At 43.2% G+C, this 11,781-nt stretch overlaps 1 protein-coding gene across 1 annotated transcript in view; it reads left to right on the forward strand.

Moving 5' to 3' along the window:
• The window catches only part of vdra (vitamin D receptor a), an 82,370-nt gene that overhangs the window by 67,695 nt on the left and 2,894 nt on the right, over positions 1–11,781 (forward strand). Inside the window, exons 5-8 of the mRNA XM_072696489.1 lie at positions 5,500–5,684; positions 6,889–6,988; positions 8,226–8,406; positions 11,521–11,672. Of these exons, the coding sequence (XP_072552590.1) occupies positions 5,500–5,684; positions 6,889–6,988; positions 8,226–8,406; positions 11,521–11,672 (618 nt within the window). The remainder of the gene's footprint in view (positions 1–5,499; positions 5,685–6,888; positions 6,989–8,225; positions 8,407–11,520; positions 11,673–11,781) is intronic.

The raw sequence follows: 11,781 nt of genomic DNA on the forward strand, positions 1-11,781 counted from the left end.
GGGGCCTCCATGAGCATTAATGAGCCGGTTACTGGTTCACTACCTGTTAACGGTTATCCGCCCTTGGAGCATATTTGGTAGGTACTGACCACAGCACTTCAGGGACACCTAACAAGACCTGCCTGATGTTTTGGAGATGTTCTGACCCTGCAGTCGTCTCGCGTTCAAAATCAGGCAAAATCTTGTCCAAAGCGGTTCTGATTTCTGCTGCTTTTTGTGCCACAGGAAACAGAAGATCAGTGTTATTTACTTTACCAGTCAGTGGTTTTAATGTTATGGCTGATTGTTTGGCAAATCACACAAAGTAGTCTGACAGTAGTGTCCCTTTATTTTGATTTTAGTTTGATTTTATTTTGATTGATTTTTCAGGTCAGGCCAAAGTTTTGATTTATTTGTTTTGTTTTTAAATGCTTGAAACAGGATATCAAAGCAAGAGAATTGTGAAATATGTTTGATCATTTCTATCATTTCTGTGAAGAGAGCAGATTCTAAACTTTCAGTCCATATCACATTTATGTTTGTACGTTTGGATTTGTATCATTTTTGTAAGTATTTACATTTTTTATTTTATTTATCTCTTTTTTACCACAGTTTTTTCATTCATTTCTGGGCATTGAAAAAAACAACGGTCAGAAGGGCAAACTCAAACCTGTTGAAACAGAATTGTCAGAAATGCTTCATCATTTATCGAGTTATCGATTACATTCAGCACCACATGAAAAGAATCTCTACTTTTAGGGGTTAAAATCCTGGGAAGGGGGTTGAAACACTTGGTCATGGGTGTAACTTTGTAACTTTAACTTCAGGCAAAATGGAAAAACAAGCCATGTTTAGCTGGTAACACGGTTTTCTGCTGAAATATGCTAATTTTGAAAGATGGATATTCTGTTCTATTCTGATTTTTTTTTCCAGCAAAGTGATCCACAGCATTTGTTCAAAGTTATTATTTAGCCAACTCACAGATATAGTATTTAATATTAATTTTTTTTTTTCATTTAGTTTTCATCTGAAAATGATGTTGAATTTTAAGAGCTAAACAACCATCACAACAAGCAAATCACAAGTGGCAATCATTGGGGTCCAATCACTATGTACCATTATGGAGCCAGTATATATACCAATCCCACAGATATAGTATTTCATTTTTATAGAACCCCAATAATGTCACACACAGGTTTTATGAGTGGATGGATTGAAATTATTTTTATATTTATATTTTTTTAAATACAGTGCACAAAAGGGTTGAAAGGTAAATTGTAATAGTTGGCAGTCAAATCAACGAGCTTCCAGTCTGAAAATGATGTCCAAGCAATTATGAAGTGAATTTGCCAACCCACAGATATAGTATTTCATTTATAAGGGCCAATCAGAACCTCACGAATATTACTGAAATTGAAAAGTTGGTTTTATTTTTTAGATTTTCAGATTTAAGTTAAAGTAAAGGTTGGGAAATTGTGATAGTTGGCAACCAAAATCAATGAGCTTCCAGTCAGTTTTTGTCTGAAAATGATGTAGAACGCTGTTGCTATGAAAACTAAACAACCGTCTACAAATAACATCAAATTACAAGTGGAAATCATCAGGGTCCAAGCACTATGCACCATTATAGATCTAATACAGCACAAATGAGGGGTAGAGATTTTACAGTGGGCTTTATTTAAAATAGATATGAATGCGAGATACATATTTACCTCATGATCTCGCTACTGCATGCAGATGTTTGACAAATTAGTCAGAATGCTTTAAAAAGGTTTTGGACTTGACTTGCATTTGCATAGTTACCTAAGTAATTCCACCTGGGATTTATTTTGAGAGTGCAACAGAAGTTTCTATGTATTTCTTTATTTATTTTTAATTTCGTATATTTTTTTATAGAATTTGAAGTACTTTATAATATTTAAAAAAAAATAATTAAATACTCAATATGCTATAATATAGACTGTATCAAAACATTACCATTTCACAATATTCTAGAAAATATAAAAGACATAATAGCAAAACAGACAGAATATCATATTGACCTTAAAATATAAAGAAATATAAATCTAAAAAATAATATATATAGTTTCAGTTATGTAACACCTTACCCATGTTTCTGGGTTTTGTTTTTTTTTTTTTTATGCTGATAGCATTTCTTACAAGAACCACTCCCATACTGCCCTCACCTCTGGTCAGTGCACTTCATGGCTTCATGTAATGCTGAGGAACAACTGAATGTATAGATGGTGTTTGGAAGGTGTTTCTGCAGCCACCTACTGTCTGAAAGTTGTTGTGTTTTTTTTTTTGTTTTAAACAGACTACACTTTCAAAAAATGGTGAGAAATGCCCCCAGTGTCCCCATTATAACGTCCCTCCTTTGATGTGTGTGTGTGTGTGTGTGTGCACCCATCCTTGAACACCCAGCATGAGATAAGTTGATCATGTTTCATCGAATCATTACAGATCAGTGGAAGTGTTTGTTGTGTGGGATTAGTTCTGGCTCCTTCAGTGCCAGACCACTACTGAGGAGGCATACACACACTCACACGCTCCACTCTCGCTCTCCTTATGGCACAGGGTCATCGCACTGTCTCTGTGGCACAGTTGGCAGACTCTCCGAGTCTTCCCACGCTGGGAGACGTCTGCTGCCCACACGCACATGCACAGCGTAGGCACAGCACAAAGGCTGCTCTCGGATCAGATATCTCGCACACTCCCTCGTTATCTCATTGTCATTCATCAAGAATCTGATCTCAGATCAGTTTCCGCGAGCCGGTGCCGTTTGTATATGAAAGAGATTAGTTGCTTAAAAGCGTAACCGAAGCTGAAGTGATGTTCTTTAAATACACACATGGAGCTTGGGTTTAAGCCCGGTAGATTAGACAGGTAGGTGCATAATAGCATCACATGTTGTCACTGTAGTAACAGTTGTATCCCTCTGAGCACCCTTCTAATTTTAAATGGAAATGAAAGGGGCTTTACATTACTCAGCTCTAATGCCTAATAGTGAGTAGCTCCCCCTAGTGACGCCACAACAGATCTGACCGCTCAAGGCCTGGAGTCCACTAGACCTCTGAAGGTGTCCTGTGGTATCTGGCACCAACAGATCCTGTAAGCTGTGAGGTGGATCCTCCATAGCTCACATCAATGTCGCCAGTTCACCGGTTGTGCCTTCTGGGACCATTTTTGGTTGGTACTGACCACTGCCTGATGCTTTGGAGATGCTCTGACCCCTCTGTGATGTGGTTTAGCATCTGTCAAAAGTCTCAGATTCGTACGCTTGTCCATTTTTCCTGCCTATAACACAAGAACAGACTGTTTACCTGCTGCCTGATATATCCACCTCTTGACAGATGCAGACCTCTGTAGGTGTCCTGTGGTATCTGGCACCGAGACGCTAGCAGCAGATCCTGTAAGTCATGGGCATCTATGGCTCAGTGACAGTGACAGTCATCCAGTCTTTACAGATTCTTACACTTGCCCATTTTCCTGCTTCTAACGCATCACCTTCAAGAACGGACTGTTCACTTGCTGCCTGGTGTGTCCACCCCTTGACAGATGCCACTGTAGATAAGGCTAGCCGTCCAGAAGGAATGTCGCTATCTCTGCATCCAGCTTCATCCCTGATTCATCCCAAAATTGAGTAATAATACACACTTTTGGAAAAGCACTTCCAGCATTAACTCTCGTTTCAGCAGATTTTCTTGTTGTGGCCTCTTTGGCAGCACACCATGTTTTATTGCCCACAGAACGAGTACTTGGCAATACAGGGCACTTACTGAATACCACCATGTTTTTCTAGGCAAACAGATAGAGATGGGGGTGGAGTAATGGGGTGTAGAGGTGATGGGGGTATAGTATTGGGTGAAAAGTGAACCAACCAAATGATGCTCCTTTAAAGTAACAAAAGCAGTCTGTTGATTTCTAAGACTTTAAGAGAAAATGGAAAATGGTCCTAGAGCGTAGCTTAGGAACCCAGGGAAAGGAATAAAACATGTGAACTGTATTTGGGCTTCAGGTAGTCCAGTGGACTCAGGTGCTGCCTCTGTGATCCGAGGATCGCCATCAGCAACCGGAGTCTGAAAGAGCACAGTAGGCCTTGCTCTCTCAGGGGCCATAGTGTGATGTTGGTCAGCTGGGGTGGCGGCCTAGTGATGATGCCTCAGTGGCAGTTTGAAACAACGCCGGTGGCTGGTTTTACATGTGTCGAAGGACACTCTCCTAGTGTCGGGGGCATTGCTAATGATAGGGGGAGAGCACATGAATGGGATTGGGGGTCCCTGTTCATGGGTGTGTGTGTATATATTTATATATATATATTTATATATATATATATTGGATTTTTTTCCCCTCCGGCACTGTAAAGGGTAGCAAAGATTTTCAAATGGTGTAATAAACAGGAAAAGTTATGAGCTTGAGTTGGAGTATGAGCTGTGATATTACATGGAGTAGACCTGCGAAATACGACTTTACTGAAGGACAGCATTTATAAGGCTGCGGGACACCTACCTAGTCCTGACAACTGACATAAACCAAAATTACATTTATAGAGGCTTATTTCAGAAAGCCTCAGCTGCTGCTTCTCAGTTTGGATGCTGACTCATCTCAGCAAGTCTTTCAACAACCCATGCTGGTTGAAAGCCGGTATACATGTAATTGTGCAATTGTCATGGTCGCTAACGAATCCAGCCCTTAAGAAACCTTAAGCTTAGCATCAATCTTGTACTACTTACAATATAACATACAATCTGTTTCCATAAGCTCTTAGTTCTGTGAACCTGTCCAGTGATCAGACCCCATTATTTCTAAGTGGTACATTGGATTGCACTTGGTGACCTACAAGCATTCTAATTACAGCGGTGACAGTATACAAAGATACACTATATGGACAAAAGTGGACACACATGGACATTTGACATCGGTTGTGGCTACTTCACACATTGTGCAGTCGGCTCTTGGGCTGAACTTTGCTAGGTAGGCCTGACCTGGACCTGGGCGGTAGTTGTTTCACTTGTAAATGATTTGGTGGACAGTGGAACGGCTGATTTCAGGGCATTCTGAGGGCGTTTTTTGGACCAGGCCATGGTGATCTTCACCTCTCACTTCAACCATTAAGAGCAAACAAGCTAAACATCTGAGGTTTAAATAAGACTGACTCCTCCAGAATCCCCTCCAACCATGTTCTGATCATCTGCAGCTGGTTCCAGCTGGCGCTGCACCTGGTTCTAATGGCAGGCGTTTGAATGTATCTAACTTTTACAGAAGAAACCTAATAAACTGGCAGCCCTGTTGAGAAGGAGCCTTCAGTCACACCAGGTGATGTTTGAGAGATTAGGTGTAATCAGTGTCGTATACTTAATGAGGACTAGTAAAGATAAGCAGTCCTGGGTTGTGCAAGACTGTGGTTGTTCATGCACTGCAAGCTGCACTAAGATTTCCTTCCTTTCTCGCGCCTCTCTCTTTATCATCAGTGTCTGTTCATCTGTTTATCTGTCCATCTGTCTGTCTGTCTCTCTCTAGTTATTCTGACCGACGAGGAGGTGCAGAGGAAGAAGGAGCTGATTCTGAAGCGGAAGGAGGAGGAGGCGGCGAGGGAGGCGCAGAAGCCCCGCCTCAGCGACGAGCAGACGCAGATCATCAACACACTGGTGGAGGCACACCACAAAACCTACGATGACTCCTACTCGGACTTCGTCAGATTCAGAGTCAGTGTGCCGCCTGAGGGTTGTTGTTTTGTTTTTTCTAGTGCAGTGATGCAGCCTTCTGGAGGCCCAAAGGTTCTAGATAATGACAAACACAACGCCCGTAATAGTGGCAGAGCGGGTCCCTAGAGTCTAGAACTGAAAAGTTTGTGGACACCCTTTCTCATCCATCTGACGTGTCTTCTCAAGTCAAGAGTATTAAAAATCAGAGTCTGTCTAACCTCCTCAGAAAAGACTCTCCACTAGGTTTTGGGACATTTGCTGCAAGGATTTGATTGTGTTCAGCCATAAGAGTATTAGTAAGGTCAGGTGCTGAGGATGTGTTGGAGGATTAGTTCTGATACTCCAGCTCATCCCAGAGGGACTGGATGGAGCTCCATCACCCCAGAGAATGCAGATTAAATGCAGTGTTAACCTCTACTTTTTAAAAAAAACATTAGATTGTGGAACATTGCTGTGAGGATTTGATTGTGTTCTGCCCTAAGAGTATTAGTGAGGTCAGGTGCTGATGTTGGATGATTAGTTCTGACACTCCAGCTCATCCCAAATGGACTGGATGGAGCTCCATCACTCCAAAAAACCCAGTTTCGCTGCAATAGCATCCTCTACTCTTCAAAAAAAAACATTAGATTGTGGAACATTGCTGTTAGGATTTGATTGTGTTCAGCCATAAGAGCGTTAGTGAAGTTAGGTGCTGATGCTGGATGACTAGTTCTTACACACCAGCTCATCCCAAAGGTACTGGATAAAGCTGCCTCACTTCAGAAAACACAATTTTGCTGTAATATCAGCCTTTACTCTTCAGGAAAAGCTAGATTGTGGAACATTGCTGTGAGGATTTGATTAGGCTTTTAGCTCCTTCAGAGCATCCCACTATATTGAGAATACTTTTCTGGATGAATTATACAAGCTTGTTTGCCACAGAACAACTTGTGCACCTTAATGAAGTTGAAATATCTAAGTGGTGTCCACATACTTTTAATCTATCAAATAAATTGCACACCGTCGTCCAGGCTTGGGAAGACCAGGTTGGTTAAACCTTGCAGAGTAAAAGCTTTCAGCCTTTCATTAGACCATGTGCGTAAGAGGGCACTGCCCCCCCCCTTTTCCCGACAGCACTCTGAACATTTGAGAAAGGGCTTGTTTGTGTTCTGTTCTGATTGTGTAGCACTAATGTATCTGTGTGTTTGTGTGCCCTCACCTACAGCCCCCAGTGAGAGAGGGTCCGGTGACACGCAGCGCGAGCCGTGCCGCTTCCCTTCACTCGCTCTCAGATGCGTCTTCAGACTCATTCAACCACTCACCAGGTAACTCACTCGCTCGCTTGCTCTCTCTCTCTCTCTCGCTTGCTCATTCGCTCCCTCACATACAAAGCCATTGTGGAATAGAGGCTAAATCTCCAGGAGGATTGTCTGCAGCTGGTAGTGTGTAAACCGCTTTCACCAGTAACAGATTTACCTTGAAAAACATTATGGACGTCTGGAAACCGTGCACTGACATGAAAAAGACGAACGTGCATATGAATGCATTGAGCTACACACACACACACACACACACATCGGACAAAACCTCTGCTTTTTGATGTTTGTTTGTCTCAGTTGCTGAATATGTGTCAGTGTTTGCATGGGCGGGGGTGTAGAGTGTACATGGGCGTAAATGAATTACTTTTGATTGATGAATTAATTTATTATCAGTTTAATTATAATTACGTATCAGTTTGAAATTATACTTATCAGTTAATAAACTGTAGTTATGACTTTTTAAAAATATATTGCAGATTGTAATTGAACAAATATTTAAATGTGTTCATGTTTTTTTTCATGAAAGAATATATATATATATATATATATTATTCATTTATTTATTTATTTTTAAAATAAATACCCCTAAAATAAAAACACCCCTTCTAATAAATGCACACATCTACTTAAAGTTGCACCCACTGCTGACAGTTTGAACAGCTTGTTTAGTCCCTGTAGAGAAGTACTGCCAATAGAATAGGACTCTCTGGAGCAGATACACATGAACCTGTTGGCACCATGCCTAATAATGCCAGGTGTGGACTAGAGGGGTAAAAAGACCCCCAGCATTGAGCTGTGGAGCAGTGGAAGATCTGTGTTCTCTGGAATGATGATTGGTGCTCCATCCAGTACTTTGGGCATGATTGGGTGAGTTGGGGATGATGAAGTGGGGTGGTGATCATCACCTCACTAATGCTCGCTGAATGCAATCAGAACCTCACAACAATGCCCTAATATCTAGTAGAAATCCTTCTTCCCTGGACAGTAGAGACAGTTACTCCAAATAAAAAGCAGAATAAACTCTTTATAATAGCCTTGATTTCAGAAGAGGAATGAATGAGCACAGTTGCACAGGTGGAACAACAGTATTGGTGAACTGTGTAAATTAGAATTGAAGGAAACTTCCTCAGTATTAACCATCTCTCTCTCTCTCTCTCTCTCTCTCTCTCTCTCTCTCTCTCTCTCTGTCTCCCTCTCTTTTTCCTTTATTTGTATCTTTGTCTCTCTCATTGGCTCTGTGTAGAGTCTGTGGACACTAAGCTGAACTTCAGCAGTCTGTTATCGATGTATCAAGAGGGAACAGGAAGCCCAGACTCAAGCGAGGACGACACCTCCCGGCTCTCCATGCTGCCCCACCTGGCTGACCTGGTCAGCTACAGCATTCAGAAAGTCATCGGCTTCGCCAAGATGATCCCCGGCTTCAGGTGTGTGTGTGAGGACCTGCCTGTCGTGTCTGTCGGTTTGATGAACTTGATACTTGGTTGTCTGCTGTCGAAAGTGACGCTCAGAACCTGTAATTCTGTACTTTTCCCACTACCGCAAGTGTAGTCACATGACTCCAGCCCGTCCAGTCTGCGACATGGAACCAACATGGGGGAAGACTCAAACACTCAGTCAACTGAGCAACTCGAACAGCTTACATTATTGTTCACTAACCGCAATCGAGGTAAAGTGTTCGATGATGATGTGGTGTGGTGATCATCCTCTTGTTGCTGAATGCAATCAAATCCTCACAGCAATGCTCCTCTAAAATCAAGAAGAAAGCCTTCCCTCCCTGGACAGTAGAGACAGTCACTCCAACTCTTGTTTTAATCCCCTTGATTTCAGAAGAAACAATGAATGAGCGAGTGTCCCAATACTTTTGTCCATAGAGTCTGTGCGAATATGTCCTAGCTTTAATTTAAAGTGGATAATACTTAGTGGGACAAATATGTCTTTAGGTCGTCCAACAATGGTTCTGTATGAAGAAAGGGGGGAAATGGGACCACTAACAACCACACAAGGCTTAGTAGACCAACCAAAACTGCCCCGGTCAGATAGACAGCACTGAGAGAGTGAGACCACTCTGTTTGTGTCCATCCTTCCCCACTGTGAGAAGACGACTCGACAGGTCTGAAAAGGGTGAGGAGATACAATCGAAGATCAGCTCAAACTGCTGAAGCTGATTCACCCTTGTCCGCCCCAGAGTCCAGACCTCGGCATTGTTGAATGAGTGTGGGATGGCTTGGATTGATGAGAAGCAGAAAATGTTCCTAAGTTCTCAGCCTGCAGATTTCAGAACTCCCCTCCACCATGTTTAACAGATGAGGTGTAAGGCTTCAGGAAATGTCTGCAGAAATGCTGCAAGTGATTCTCCTGAGCAGAACAAAAGCTGCAAAAGAGGTGAAGGCTGGACGCTCCCATGGTTGGAACATGAGCTAGGTGGGTTCCAGATGGGCATCCCAAATGGGCCCCATTGTTACAGCTCGCCCTAATCTCACATGGGTCCCATCTAGGTCCCATGTGCAGTGTACAACCCAGATAGGATAAGTTTAGCCCCTCCTAGTCCCATCACTGACCTTGGTGGGCATCCATATGTGGGGCCAACATGGAACCCATGGATCCCAGCTGGGCTAAGCATACCAGCCCCATGTATGCATGGGATATATGTGGGGTCTGTTTAATGGCTGTTTTGACTGGGAATTCAATGGAAGGTGGTCTCGGATTTCTGCACAGTACCGGAACTTAAGGGAAGCCTAAGTTCCCAGGTGTACGGAAGCTAATTAGCCTGTTGTATCTGCTTATGCGTGTCCGAGGCCCTGCGAGACACAGAATACCCCCTGGGCCGCAGCGGCGCTGGCTGGTGTGTTACTGGTGTCGCTGTGACAGGTGTGAGACGGCTTGTTTTGGAGTCAGGTGTTTTTTGGTCATTAATAGGAGAGCAGAGGACATTGTGTTTGTCTTCCTTAACCAAATTAGGGCCCCTTCAAACAGATATGGAGATTCATATGGAGCAGAAACTAAACCCCAAATCATTTTCAAAAGGTTATGTAGGCGTGTGTGTGTGTGTGTGTGTGCTGTTGCTGAAGTGTCTGATTGTCTGGGCAACCATATAAGGTTCTGTACATCCTGTCCTTGTGGAGAGAAAAAACAAGATTGACGTAAAGCACCCCCCACGCTCACACACACACACACACACACACACCAACATCAGTTCTCTTATAAACACCGGCGAGTCTTTTAAGATGACGTGGACGCACACAGACATTTATTAATGTTATTAATGTTCAAAGCACACAGGCATACACTCGCGCACTCGCGCTCTCTTTTATAGCCATCCTCTTTACGTGCACACACTGTATGTGCGCTCTCACACGCCCCCTCCTCAGCCTGTTTTTCTGATGATTGCACAGTCCATAACACAAGACTGCAGCTCGTTCAACAATAGCACTTTAAGAGTTAGCTGATCTAAAGAGGAACATTGCTTTTAATACTTATAAAAAGCATAGACACTATATAGACAAAAGTATTGGGACACCAGCTCATTCATCGTTTCTTCCTAAATCAAGGGAGCAAACTGTCTCTACTGTCCAGAAAATAAATTTTTTTAGGGGGAGCATTGCTGTGAGAATTTGATTGCATTCAGTGACAAGAGTGTTCAGGATCAGGATGAGATCCGGATGTTGGATGATCACCACCTCGCCACACCTATTCCCAAATGGATGGGACACCATTCATCATTCCAGAGAACACCGTTCCTTAGCTCCACAGCTCAGTGCAATGCTGGGGGCTTAATACCCCTGTATTAGACCACGTCTAAACCAAGTTCAAGTTTATCTGCTCCTGAGAGTCCTATTCTATTGGCAGTATTTCGCTACAAGGACTTGACGAGCTGCGTGTGTGTTTTCATGTGTCAGCAATGGGTGCAACTTAAAACAGCTGAATGCATTCGTTTGATAAGGTGTCCGCAAACATTTGGACAGAGTGTGTATACGGTAGGTGAACTGGCTGTGCGAAGTTGCCCCTAGGTGTAAGTGTGTGAGTAAATGGGGGGGGTGTGGTACCCTGCAGTGGACTGGCGCCCTGTCCATGGGGTAGCCCTGTCATGCACTCTTGATTCCAGGTAGGCTCCGGACCCACTGCACATGAATGGATGGATGGAACGAGGGAGCTCATTCCCAGAAAGAAGCAGTTTAATCACAGTGCTGGTTCTAATGTCCGTATCGTTCAGTGTGCAGTTTGTGTTCAGTGCTGGACAGTATGACTCACCGCTCTCAGTCTAAGGTCTGCAGCTGAATGGAGTTTTCAGAAGCTGGCGGAAGTGCACTGCCTTATAATTGATCCATTCCCAATAGAGCGCATGCAGCCCTGCAGGAGATGAAGGACCGAAAACATCTTTCAGTGGATTGTGCACCGTTTTCATTTCCACCTGTTCTTTTCTGCTCCCCTAATTGCAAAATGCTTTTTGTTCCCACGGGCGGTTTGGAAGCATTTACCTAATAAACAAGTGATGATGCAGTAAGCTTGCTTTGCTCACACTGTCTGCCTGTCTCTCTCAGGGAGCTGACTGCAGAGGATCAGATAGCCCTGCTGAAGTCCAGCGCTATAGAGATCATCATGCTGCGCTCCAATCAGTCCTTCAGTTTGGAAGACATGAGCTGGAGCTGCGGAGGACCCGACTTCAAATACTGCATCACCGATGTGACCAAGGGTGAGATCCTGCGCACGCTTCAAATAAAAGACTGCATTTATTTCTGATATTTAAAAAGGTAAAAATAGGAAATATGTGACTTTGTTTGGGGGGGGGAGCTCAGATGTGC

The sequence above is a fragment of the Salminus brasiliensis genome, chromosome 14, assembly GCF_030463535.1.
Source record: "Salminus brasiliensis chromosome 14, fSalBra1.hap2, whole genome shotgun sequence".
Taxonomy (NCBI): Eukaryota; Metazoa; Chordata; class Actinopteri; order Characiformes; family Bryconidae; genus Salminus; species Salminus brasiliensis.